The sequence below is a fragment of the Theropithecus gelada genome, chromosome 7b, assembly GCF_003255815.1.
Source record: "Theropithecus gelada isolate Dixy chromosome 7b, Tgel_1.0, whole genome shotgun sequence".
Lineage (NCBI taxonomy): Eukaryota > Metazoa > Chordata > Mammalia > Primates > Cercopithecidae > Theropithecus > Theropithecus gelada.
The window spans coordinates 19244958-19258471 of NC_037675.1; the positions used below are offsets into that span (position 1 = coordinate 19244958).

At 37.2% G+C, this 13514-nt stretch overlaps 1 protein-coding gene across 2 annotated transcripts in view; it reads right to left on the reverse strand.

Moving 5' to 3' along the window:
* Positions 1-13514, reverse strand: part of CERS3 (ceramide synthase 3) — a 135526-nt gene that overhangs the window by 85259 nt on the left and 36753 nt on the right. The window contains exons 1-2 of one of the 2 annotated variants that reach the window (XM_025392217.1): positions 10271-10296; positions 8262-8435 (exon numbers count right to left, since the gene is read on the reverse strand). In XM_025392217.1, the coding sequence (XP_025248002.1) occupies positions 8262-8434 (173 nt within the window). In that variant the 5' untranslated portion in view covers position 8435; positions 10271-10296. Of the gene's footprint in view, positions 1-8261; positions 8436-10270; positions 10297-13514 lie in introns of those variants that run through there. The other variant, XM_025392216.1, reaches the window with a different exon arrangement.

Consider the following 13514-nt stretch of genomic DNA (forward strand, 5'->3'; position numbering starts at 1 on the left):
AACACAGATTTAGATTATTGTTTTATGCAGTTGCCTTTTAAATCAGATAGAAGAAAAAGTGTTACAAACAAAAAATATGGTTATACTATCATTTTATTTTCTTATGTAGTTACCTTTACTGGTGCTATTTCTTCATGTGGATTTGAGTTACTGTCTTGTGAACTCTCATTTCAGTCTGAAGGACTTCCTTTCAAACTTTTCCTATGCTAGGCCTGCTAGTAATGAATTCTCTTGGTTTTTGTTTATTTGAGAATGCCTTAATTTATCTTTCATTTTGAAGGAGAGTTTTGTTTGGTTCACAGTGTTTTTCTTTCATCACTTTTTATGTGGCATTCCACTGCCTTTGGCCTACATAGATGCTGATGAGAAATCAATTCCTAATGATAATGAGAATTCCTTGCATGTGATGAGTTGCTCCACTCTTGCTGCCTTCAAGATTCTTTCTTTTTGGCTTTTGACAATTTGATTATGACATATGTAGGTGTAGTTCTCTTTAAATTTATCATACTTGGAGTTTGCTGAGCTTTTTGGATATACAGATTCAGAATTCAGGGAAATTTTTGGCCATCTATTTCTTCACATTTTTGGGGTCCTGTTTATTTTCTTCTCTCCTTCTGGAATTCCCATTATGTGTATGTTGGTATTCAAGTCTCTAAGACTATTTTTCTTCATTCTCTTTTATTTTGCTGTTTCTCACACTGCTGACTCTTTCTTATGCCTGCTCAAACACGCTATTGAGCCTCTCTCATGAAATTTTGATTTCAGTCGTTGTAGTTTTTAACCCTAGAACTTCTATTTGGTTCCTTGTTATAAATTATAGTTTTCATCACTTTATTGATGTTCTTGATTTGGTAAGACATTGTTTTCATGCTTTCCTTTAGTTCTTAAGCATGTTTTTCTCTAGTTCTTTGAACATATTTAAAGTAGTTGACTTAAAGTTTTTGTCTAATAAGTCCACTATCTAGGTTTTCTCAGAAACACTTGCAATAATTGCTGTATTTCCTGTGTATAGTCCATACTTCTGTTTCTTTGCATGTGTCATAAGTTTTTGTTGAAAATTGGACATGTTAAATACTATAATGTGGCAACTATAAAAATCGGATTATTTCTCCTCCCCAAAGTTTTGTTTTTGCTATTTGTCGTTGTCCATTTGTTTGCTTAGTCACTTTTTTGAATTAACCTATAAAGTCTTATTTGTGATATGTGAGCACTGAAGGCTTTATTAGGTTAGCTTGGTAGTCAGCTAATGATTAGACAGAGATTTCCTTAAATGCTTGGAACCAATAAGTCCCTCAGTGTTTCCTGAGGAGCTCTGTGCATATGTTGGGGCACACCTTCAACATTTAACTAGGCAGTAAGCAACTCTGCCTTAGCCTTCACTTAACTGTTTGCACAGAGCCTAAAGGTCATTCAGAGGTGACAGCTTGTGGCCTTCCCAGGTCTTTCCTGAGCATACAGATAGCCATAAACATGCACTAACCCTCACACATAAAAGGGGCCTTCTGGATTTCCAAGAACATGTCAGAATTTTTCAAAGCCTTCTATGCACACCTCATGTTCTAGGTTTTTCTTTTAAGCTTTTTGGTCATTTTATTGTTTGCCCCAATTGTTATACACTGTCTTAGACAGTTATGAAGTTAATCAATTGTCTCTAATTGTTTTAGACAAACACCCTCAGGGAAAAGGCTTTTTCACTGGGTGAGCTCTGAGTCAGGTCAGATAAAGACAGCACTGTGAGTAGTGTCTTCCAGAGAACCACCAGACATGTCAGATAATGACAATCCTCTGATAATGAGCTTTGAAGGAAATTCTACTCTGTTCTGCTCCTTTCAGTGGCAGCCAGGCTGCTTGTTTCCACTGTAATTGTGGGCCATTGGTTCTTCAAGGCTCTCCCGAGATGGACAGGGCAAGATGGGAAACAGGGCAAGTTAAAAATGTCACACAGCTTGCTATTCCTTCCAAGATTCTGCTGTTTTTCTTAAATAACAATCCCTAGATCACTAGAAGCCTTTGGTTGATTCTCAATTCTGAAAAATAAAACTGACTATGACAATTTTTGCTAGTTTTCTGGTTGCTTTTATGGAAGAAAGAATTTTCAGAGTTTCTTACTCTGACATTTTTGCTAATCCAGTGCATTGTGGTTTTAATTTGTATTTTCCTAATGACTAATAATGTTGAGCATCTTTCCATGTGCTTATTTTCCATTTGTATATCTTCTTTGATGAAGTATTTACTCAAATCTTTTGCCTATTTTTAAAACCAAGTTATTTCTTTTTATTATTGAGTTCTGAGTTCTTTATATATTCTGAATTTAAGTCCTTTATCAGATATATGTTTTACATATAATTTCTGCCAGTCTGTGGCTTGCCTTTCTATTTTATTTACAGAAACATTTCCTAAAAAGATAACTAGTAAGGTATTTTGCATATCATATAATTCAATATTTTCAAGTATACAATTTTTTTAAATGTATAAAATGACTTCTTAGTAAATTTACTAAGTTGTACAACCATTACTATGAATCAGCCTTAGAACATTTCTATCATTCATGTCTATTGTTAATCTCTGTTTCTTCTTGCACCTGCCCCAGGCAACCACTAATCTATTTTCTGTTTTTATAGCTTTACCTTTTTGAATATTTAATATACATGAAATTATACAATATGTGGTCACTCATGTTTGACTTCTTTCACAGAGCTTAATGTTTATGAGGTTCATCCATGTCATAGCATGTATCTGTAGTGCATTCCTTTTTATTGCAGAACAATATTCCATTGTAGGGATATACACTAACAGTGTCTTGAAGAGCAAATGTTTTAGCTCTTTACCAACAGAAATAAAAGCATATATCCACACAAATTCTTGTACTCAAATGTTCATAGTAACTTCATTCATAACAGCCTAAAACTGTATGCAACACAAATTTCTTCCCATCAACTAAAGGATAAATAAGTTATAGTATATATGTATGTTGAAAGACTATTCAGCAATAGAAAGGAACCACTGATATACATAACAACATGAAAAAAATCTTAAAAGCATTAAGCTTAATGAAAGAAGTCGAACACAAAAGACCATAGTCTGTATGATTTCATTTAAAGGAAATCCTAGAAAATACAAAATTATAGTGACAGAAAAAATGATTGCTGGTGGCTAGTGGGTAGGGAGGGTATTAACTGAAAGCATTATAATAATTTTTTAGCTGACAGAAATCTGTATCATAATCGTGGTAATGGTTGCAAGACTGTATACATTTGTCAAAATGTATCAAATTTTGGATGAATTTTATTGTATGTAAATCAAACCTCAATAAAGCAGATATTTTTAAAATAAAGAGATTTCCTTATTCTTCCTTCAGTTCTGACAAAGGCACTATCTTCTGCCAGGTCAGTCAATTCTAGGACTTACTGAAGGATAATTTTTGTGTTTAATTAAATGCTGAAAATTTTACTTATGAATGACCATTTAGTTCTTAAATTCATTTTTATATCGATGGAAGTTGAATAAAAACTCTCTTAAGATAATCTGATTAAATGTATGCCAGTCCAACTTCCAGATGAATTAAGTTCTCGTGAAAATGGCCCCTAAATTTCAGAGACATATAAAAATAAGTGAGTTATGCACCAGATGTACACAGAGCAATGTGGAGAGATCATAAAACATAGTGCTAAATTTTAAAAAAGAAGAAAGAAAAGGTCTTAGCGCAATACCATTTATGTCAACAAGTGATACCGGCACATGAAGCACATGTTTTACTGGGTCATACAAATAAAGGATCACCAAATACACAGAACACAGCAGAGAGGGGAATGGGAGTAATGTATGGGGAAAAAAGGGAATTAATGAAAAAGTCATCAATCACTCAAGATTGCTCTTATATAGACATATATATACACACACATATATATAGAAAGAGAGCATATATATGTGTGTACATAAATATATATAGAGAGAGAAAGAGAGAACATATATATTCTCATATATATATATGAGACAGGGTTTTGGATAAATAATTGAATTAGTTCATTTATCCAACTGGAATAAATAGCTGGAAAATTTTAGTGGAGAAAACATCCATTTTTTTCACTATTAGAACAATACAAACTGGAAATAGTTTCATAGGGTAGTGTTTTCAATATATTCACTCAGTGCTATCTCCTCAAATGTTAGAAATGAAGAAATTAGGAGGGGAAAGCAAAATAGAATTAAACCAAGGATTTATACAGTAAGGGGACAAAACTAATCTCAAAGCCAAATGAAGCATAACATTCTTCTCTAGAGGGTCATGTGAGAAACAGCATGTGGATAAGTATGCACGTAGATAAATATATACATTCGTAGTATCCTTGCTGATATGAGGAATAAATACCTGTTAAAATCATTAATTTAAACAAGAAAGAGAACTACAGTCTTCATTAATTTCAAAGACAGACATAATGATTTTTGTTTTACTGGATCCCTACCTCTTACACACAGAAAATAAAACTTTTTTTTTTTTTTTTTTGAGATGGAGTCTCACTCTGTCGCCAGGCTGGAGTGCAGTGGTGTGTTCTCGGCTCACTGCAACCTCTGCCTCCTGGGTTCAAGCGATTCTCCTGCCTCAGCCTCACGAATACCTGGGACTACAGGCGCTCACCACCACATCCAGCTAATTTTTTTGTATTTTTATTACAGACGGGGTTTCACTATGTTAGCCAGGATGGTCTCGATCTCCTGACCTCGTGATCCAGCTGCCTCAGCCTCCCAAAGTGCTGGGATTACATCGTGACCCACCGCGCCTGGCTAGAAAATAACCTTTTTAACAGAACAGAGTATAGATGTAAATATAGTCATCTAATTGAGTGCTATCCTTCTGTTTCAAATAAATCTAGGAAATCAATCACTTTACCTAATAAAGTGTAGATGAATAGTCACTTTATTAAAAATCTATTTTGAAAAAGGAGAGAAGAAAGGAGCACAGTAAATATTTGATAAATGGAACTGAAGAGAGAAGGGAAATTGTAAGTCTTAGCCCTAGGAAGAAACTTAGAGATAAGCTTGCCAGCTAGCTTGCCTAAATTTTCATTTTATTGATATGGAATAGAAAAAAAAAAAGTCTGAGAGGAAGAAAAAAGAATGAACTTCTGCTCCCACGTAAATGGATCAAAGTTAGGTTAATTATCAGGGAATGAGTCCCTTAGGTTTGCTACTATTGCAGAATTAAGCTTTCAGACAAACCCATGCAGACACCCAGACAACCCCCTCTTTGTCTAGCACCCCATCAGTTACCTGGGAGCCAAAAGCCTAGACATCCCAGATCTCCCTTTATTTTTAATATTTTTAATAGAATAAAAGGAATGTTTCCCTAGGCAGATATTAGGCATGTTACATTTAAATACTTCTCCTAAATAGATAAAATAGCCTATTGGCATAAGATTGATTCCCAGTTCCTAAGGATTCAGAGGTTCTGTGAGTAGAATTTTCCAGAGGTTTTTTGTTTGTTTGTTTGTTTGTTTTTTATGTGAGAACAAAATATTGGGAGCAAAGTAGATCTCAGATGAAAAAGTCTAATGTGTATGTTTTAAGACTATTTCCAGTTGGGACAGTTAGTAACAATACTTTTTCAATTTATGTAAGTCGCTACAGATAGGTTACTCCATCTACCCTACCTTCCTTCAAAGAATGATGGACATACTGCCCCATCATGACCTTATATTGCTAGGGTGGGGAATATATTTGTGTATTTTTAAGTAACAACAATAATAAAAATGTGACCTTCTGATTCTACCACCTGCACCCCTGCCTTGGACTCTTCTGGGACCATGATTTAATCTGAGATAATGTGTTTATTATACAAGTGTTGATATTTGAGCAGCTTAGGTCTCCTTCAAATCATACTTCAGACACATAAAAGAATGCATACAAGATAAACTAATTAGAAACTAGTAGTCTGGACAAAATAAAAATCGAAACATTAGCCACACACACAAAAAACAAAAAACAAAACATAAGCCACAAACTAAAACTTTCAAGGAAAGAAAATCTTAAATACAAAGTAAATGTCAGTTACTTTCAAATTATCTGCTTCTTTGTTTCTCATCTGTCTGTCTCTCTCTTCTTGATTTTCTAGGAAGAAACATTAATTTCTGATCTTAAATAGTTCTTGGCTAGTTCTAAAGGACAATAATGAACCAGTCAAATCACAAATCTTGGTCACTTCATAGAATGAGAAGATGTAGCACAAATACAGTCTAGGACAAAAGAAAGACGCTTTCTTGTGTTAAATCTATCAGGATATGCTGAAACATATGGTTATATTTACATGAATTTTTAAAATAGCTCAGAAATTTTTGTGTTTGCTATTATCTCTTTAAGCTTGCTTTCTGTATTCCCAAGAGACATTTGTGTACTCTCTTCTGCCATCAGGAGTCTTTCACTGTGAAAGTCTAAGAATTACTGAAACAGTCAGAAAATAAAAAACCAACAACCCTAAATCTGAGCTCAGGAGTTCAAGTCCCATGTTAACTGTGTGACCTTGGCCAGGTCATTTACCTCTCATTTCCACACATGCAGACTGAGACCACACCATTTGTGATTTTATGTAGCTCTTAAACTATAAGCTCCTATTCAAATGTAAGGTATAAGTGATATTTTATTTATGATATAAGTGGTTCAATCTCCCACTAATGATATAAAAGCTCTGGAAAAAAATATAAACTTATACTTCAAAAAGTATGACCTCTCTCCCCGTTAAATTTTCCTTTCTTCTATGGCATTAACAGAGATATGGCATTAGTGAAGCAACACATAGTTTTCTGTAGCACCACAATGGAAAAAGCTGAGAGTGAGTTATTGGGAACTGAAGTTATAAGGAGATAGAATAGAGAATATAGACTACAGTTAATCCCTTGAGAAGAAGTAACAATGGTCCTAGGAATTAAGAGAGGGTTGGATTCCTTCCTGATTATTGTTGGAGAGGCCAAGACAGGGACGTAACAAGCTGGTCCTCCACAGCTGTGCTGCTTTGGCAACCTAAAGATTTTTCTGGCTCACAGTCCTGGCCAAACTGTGAAAAATGGAGCTGTCCACCAAAAAGTAGGAAATCTGTAATGGAAATAAGTAATAGGCCTGGATGCCAAATTCACAGATCACCGGAAACAATGCAAGAACAGCTAGTATTTCAGGATAGTAATTTGCTAATTTTGAAGTTCTACTTTATTTATGCATTCTTGACACATCCAAATATGTGAGTAAAAAGTAGAATTAACTGTCAGAAAAGAAGTACATTTTCAAATGTTCTCAGCCAGGGTTTAGTGGTATCCAGGGGCTTTCTCTTCCTCCCAGTAGGAATAGCACACTGTTGGCCCCAGTGAAGCTGTTGTTGTACAAAAACTTTTTCAAGAGTTCATTAAACAGAGTTGGTCAAACTAACTCTCAAGATAAGAACCCTGCAAATGGTTATAAACATATGATCTGCATTACAGTTAGTCTTGGCAAAACGATCTCTATCAGATTTTGTCTCAAGTTTTTCCAACTCTTGACATTTGAATATTCTCTTTGCTCCAAATGAATTAATGTGCTAATAACAGCTTTTTGAAATAGAGTCAACTACAGAGATTATAGATGAACATTTATCTACTGTTATCATAACACTAGTACAATTTTAATAAAAAGGCTGGAAATAATATCCATTTAAATTAAATCAAGAAAAAAATAAGTTTACTTTTTCTGAGAAAGCAAACTGATAGTTTTTCTCTTTGATTTCCTTGCACTTTAGAATGAAGGGCAGCTATTAAACCTCGAAATAAACCTTTAAAATAAACTGTACCATATAGCAATATTTGGTTTAGTCTTTAATGAGCCATTTTTGTTATTTTATAGGCATTTGAGAATGATAATGCCTCCTGAGTCATAGACTCTTCTAGCCCAACCTTCCCGGGAATGCATGTGCATTGTTGGACACCATGGAAGAGTAGAAGATGAACTGGGTTCCCATATTGTCAAATGAGCTCTGTGGTCTGCAACCTCTCTTGATCTTGATTTTCTTCGTTATAAAACTAAAGCACTCAATGGGATCCATGTTTCTAATTTTTTGTTGTTCAGCCTTTAAATAACATTTGGAGTGCATCTGATTACATTAATTCATCCCAAGAATCTGTGGCCCATTAGTGACAACCTCTGAACAATAGATTCTTTAAGGATCTCACTAAGCCTAAGACTGTATTATTCTAGTGTTAGAGCAAAGAGGGGGAATGAGAAGGAAAGACTAAAGTACTACTTACTTTTCAAATACACGTCTGATAATCAGCAAGAGAAAAGCATATGGAATTGTCATGTATAAATGAGAAGGTTTTACATAGACGAGTCCATCATGATCCTCAAGATCTGACCACTTTATTGTTGGAGGAAGCCAGAATCTTTCCAACCAGAACCATTCTTTAAACGTCCAAAACATTCTAGAGAAATGGAAACAGAAGACATTAGGCTTGTAAAACAAACACATAACATTAGGATAACATTGATCACCTTCACTCAAAATGCCAAATCCAGAGAGCTTAGAAAATAAGGCAAGAGGCCTAGCACAGTGGCTCATGCCTGCAATATCAGCACTTTGGGAGACTGAAGCGGGTGGATCACGAGGTCAAGAGATCAAGACCATCCTGGCCAACATGGTGAAACCTTGTCTCTACTAAAAATACAAAAATTAGTCCGGTGTGGTGGTGCACACCAGTAGTCCCAGCAACTCGGGAGGCTGAGGCAGGAGAATCGCTTGATCCCAGGAGGCGGAGTTTGCAGTGAGCCAAGATCACGCCACTGTACTCCAGCCTGGCAACAGAGCAAGACTCCATCTCAAAAAAAGAAAGAAAAAAGAAAGAAAATAAGGCAAGAATGGAGTATTATTATTTAATGGATTGTATGATCCTTCATTGCATTAAACAAGAATTACTCTTCTATACCCTCGTATCTTTATGGCATGGAAAAACTAAAGTTTAACACATCACTGTTCACACTTTTGGCAAAACATGTGAATATTATGCATGTGTATTTTCTTTTTATATGATTCTACGGTATTAAAAAAAAAGGCTTTACAACTTTAACATGCCAAAAGTCAACGTCCTGAAGGCTCCAAGTAGGTATAAATCATCACTAGTACCCTAAAAAATTCCCCAGGAAATAAGGGGCAGGCACGTTTCACTTCATATTACAAGGAGATCAAATTAGTCTATGTAAAGGAATATTTATTAAGATTCTGTTATTTGTGAAGTGCTGTGCTGGGCACTGAGGATAAAACAATTAATAAGACAGGGTTCCTGCCTTGAGGACCTAATAGTCTTGTAAGCAAGGCAGGCCTGAACAGATGACTTCAACACAATTTTTTTTTTTTTGGTATAATAAAAAATGTATACAGGTTGCTGTGGGAACAAGACGATGGGCACTGAGCCCAGTCAGGAAATATCAGGGAAAGGTAATTGGAAGAAAAAGTCCTTGAGATATCTTGAACAATAAGTGGAAATAAGCCAGGAAAGGTAGGAAAATGGGGAAAAGGGAATAGAAGTTCTAAGCAATAAAGTATTAATACCACAGTCAAGTAACCAGAGCATAGAATAATGTAAATTAGATGTTTTAATATCATTGTTTAGGCTATGATCATTTTGGACTTGGGATTTTGACTTGAGGATGTGTTGATTTCATCTTTTAATGTTTAATCAGAAAAAAAGGAATCAAAATGTCCTCAGATTCGCAACAAGGTTGTCAAAATAACTCTGTCAAAACCTCTTAATCTGGAAATAACAAGGTATATATAGAAAACTACCAGTGTGTTGGTACTACCACAGTGAATGAATGCAAGGTGTGAAATGGTAGGTTACAAATAAGTGCCCAGGCACTGTAGTGGATTGCCCTGTCATAATCAGTAATAGCTTTTCCTTCTTTTCAGAAGTATTCTGAAAGGAATACTTTGGACAATGAATCATATGATCACCCTCATTAAAATGCTGGTGGGACAAGCAGGCTAGGTCTTAGAGGGTTTGCTTGCATTCCATGCTAAGGAGTTTGGCTTTTAGCTGACAGGACCCACTAAAAGGTATTATACAGAGGAATGAGATGGTCAGCTATTTTAGAAAGGTCAATTTGGTAGCGACCTCCTCTGTGAGCCCATAGGGTGTCTTCGTGCCAATTAGAGGAAGGTATTCTCTCTAGGCAGACATAGCTCTGCCAAGCCCAAAATGATGAGTGGAATGAGGGCTGGATTTCAAGCCCACTCCCCACTTCACCTCACCCAGGCACATGCATGGCAGCTCTTCTAGCAGTGGTGTGAAGCACACCTCAGGAGATGGAGACACTGGAGAGCAATCAGCTCACAGCAATAGATGCAGTCAGCAGAGAGAAGGTTTGGCCAGAGCAGTGGTGACCAGAGGGAACAACGCCATTTGTGGGATGCAAATCAGGTAGAGGATAAAGGGAGCCCCAGAGAGAAGATTGATGGGGAAGCAAGAAAACTCAAAGGAGTGAAGGTCAAAGACCTGTGTGTTGGGAGTGAGGCCACGGGCCCGAGGGTAACAGGAAGACTAGATCAGAGGGTAGGATACAAGAGTGGAATACTGAAGTGACAGATTTCTTACTGGAGATGAGAAAGAATTCCACGGTGTGGACCCCAATGTCCTTCAGAAAGATCCGCACCAAAACCAAGAATTGAACCCTGGTGAGATAATTCCCTACCTCATCTCACCTCTTACCCACTGTTCGGAGAAGTGCTAACCCAGTCACCTCCACACCTGCAAGGCTGTGCCCCTGGAGAAAGGCTGCCTTCTTTTCCACGGACTATTCTTTTTTTTTTTTTTTTTTTTTTTTTTTGAGACAGGGATTCACTCTTGTTGCCCAGGTTGGAGTGCAATGGCATGATCTCGGCTCACTGCAACCTCTGCCTTCTGGGTTCAAGCAATTCTCCTGCCTCAGTCTCCCAAGTAGCTGGGATTACAGGTATATGCCACCATGACCAGCTAATTTTGTATTTTTAGTAGAGACGGGGTTTCTCCATGTTGGTCAGGCTGATCTCAAACTCCTGACCTCAGGTGATCCGCCGGCCTTGGCCTCCCAAAGTGCTGGGATTACAGGCATGAACCACTGCACCCAACTTCCATGGATTATTCTTTTATTAGAATTTCTACCCTGAGAGGGAGGAGTGAATCCTATTTATACCATTGCGAAGTTGTGTAAATATGGTGGAACAAAGATCATCAACAAAGACTTAGTGAATACTTCCTCTCGATTAGGCTTTGGGGCTACAGAAAGGATGGGGTGAAGGGGTGACCCTGGACTGCAGACTTGATCTGGGTAGGAAGGTATAGTGAGAACTGGTGACAGAGCTGTTAGGAATTGATCAACTTTCATGGTTGGTTTGGTAAAATAAGTGAGGACTCAAGCTTGGTTGCCTGAACCCTCTGACCTGAACAACTGACCAAAAGGGGAATTAAGAGAAATCTATTTTGAAGTATCTGCCCAGAACATCTCAGAACAAGAGTATCCACAAGCCTTTGAGTCAAACTCCAGCTAAAGTTCAAACTTCCTAGAGACTTGAGAAACCAGTCGAGGCCACAGAGTCTCTCTGTAATGGGCAAAGCTTGTGCCAGGTCTGTGTTCCTCAACTGCATCAAAACCAGATACTCCTGCAAGGGCAAAGATATTTTTTTTTTCCTAGAAGTTTGCCTCAGCATGTTCCTTACTTTATTGGCTCCAAATTTAATAGATAAGGACTCAGGGAACAAATAGCAATGACACTGAGGTAGGTTTTCCCTCCAGTATTATTATAATCACTGTTATACAAAACAGCTTGCTCACCCGTAAAACACAACTTAAGGCAGTACAGATTATTTCGTGTAATGTGAAATATAACTAATCAAATAGTTTATCATGGATATGTAGGGGTTACCACTCTAAACAATTCCTTGTGCATTACATGTAAGCAATGAATTAAGATCTGTTGAAAGCCATAGCAACTTTAATATTCAACAGCCAAAAATATTTAGGGGAGATGGAAAGAACTCAAGAGTTGAGGATGGCCTCTTGGAAAATGTAGTCCAAACTGAGAAAGACAATAAATCTACGTTCTTCACTCTTTCTTCATGTGCTGCCACCAAACATCAATTATTGCAGCTTCAGAAGTGTTAAGAACCCATTCTTCACATCATACACAAAAATTAAAAGAAAGCACAGATCTAAATATAATGGCTAAGATTGTACAACTCTTAGAAGAAAATATAGGAGTAAATCTTTGTGACCTCGAGTTAGGCAAAGCCTCCTTATATTTCAAAAGCACAAGCAGGCTGGGTGTGATGGCTCACACCTATACATCCATAACCTTGGGAGGCTGGGGTGGGCAGATCGCTTGAGCCCAGGAATTCAAGACCAGCCTGGACAACATAGTGAGATCCTATTTCTACAAAAAATACAAAAATTAGCTAGGCATGGGGCATGGTGGCATGCACCTGTAATCTCAGTTACTCAGGATACTGAGGTGGGAAGATTGCTTGAGCCCAGAGGCAGAGGTTTCAGTAAGCCAAAATGGGGCCACTGCACTCCAGCCTGAGTGACAGAATTTGGTAGCCAGCTCCTCTGTGAGCCTATGGGGTGTCTTTGTGAGCCATAGGGTCTGACAGACCCTGTTTCAAACCAAACGAACGAACAACAAGCAAAAAGCACAAGCAACAAAAGAAAGAATAGACAAATGGATACTATCAATGATGAACCACAGAATGGAAAAAATATTTGAAGGTCACATATCTGAGAAGGGACTTGTAGTTAGAATACGTAAAGGACACTGACAACTCAATAAAAAAACTGACAAATAATCCAATTTAAAAATGAGCAAAGGATCTGAATAGGCATTTTAACAAAGACAATATAGAAATGGCCAATAAGCACATGAAAAGATGCTCTGCCTCAGCCATGAGAGAAATGGAAGTCACAACCATACCCAGAGATGCCCTTCACACCCACAGTTGCCATCCAACAGATCACAAGTGCTGACCGGGTGTGAAGAAACCAGGACCGCCTCCCCAACCAGACACTGCTGGTGGGAATGTGACAAAGTGCCACTGCCATGGAAAACAGGCTGTTGGTTTCTTAAATGGTTAAATATACAGTTCCCATAAGACTTCGTAATTCTACTCCCAGTACTGAAGAAAATAGAAAAGATTCATGCTCAGTATGGATGACCCTTGAAAGCATGATGCTAAGTGGCCAGACACAGAAGGCCACATATTGTATGATTCCATTTACGTGAAATATCCGGAAGAGATACAAAGTAGGTTAGTAGCTCCTTAGTGAGGTAAAGCAGAAGTGGGGACAGATGGGGGAAAATGAGAAATGGCTTCTGATGGATACAGGGTTTCTTTTTAAGGTGGCGAAAATGTTTAACATTTGAATGTGGTGTTGGTTGCACAATTCTGTAAATATACTAAAAAATATTGAATTGCACACATTAAATGGGTGAATTGCATGGTATGTAATTTATACCTCCAAAAAAATTAAAAAGT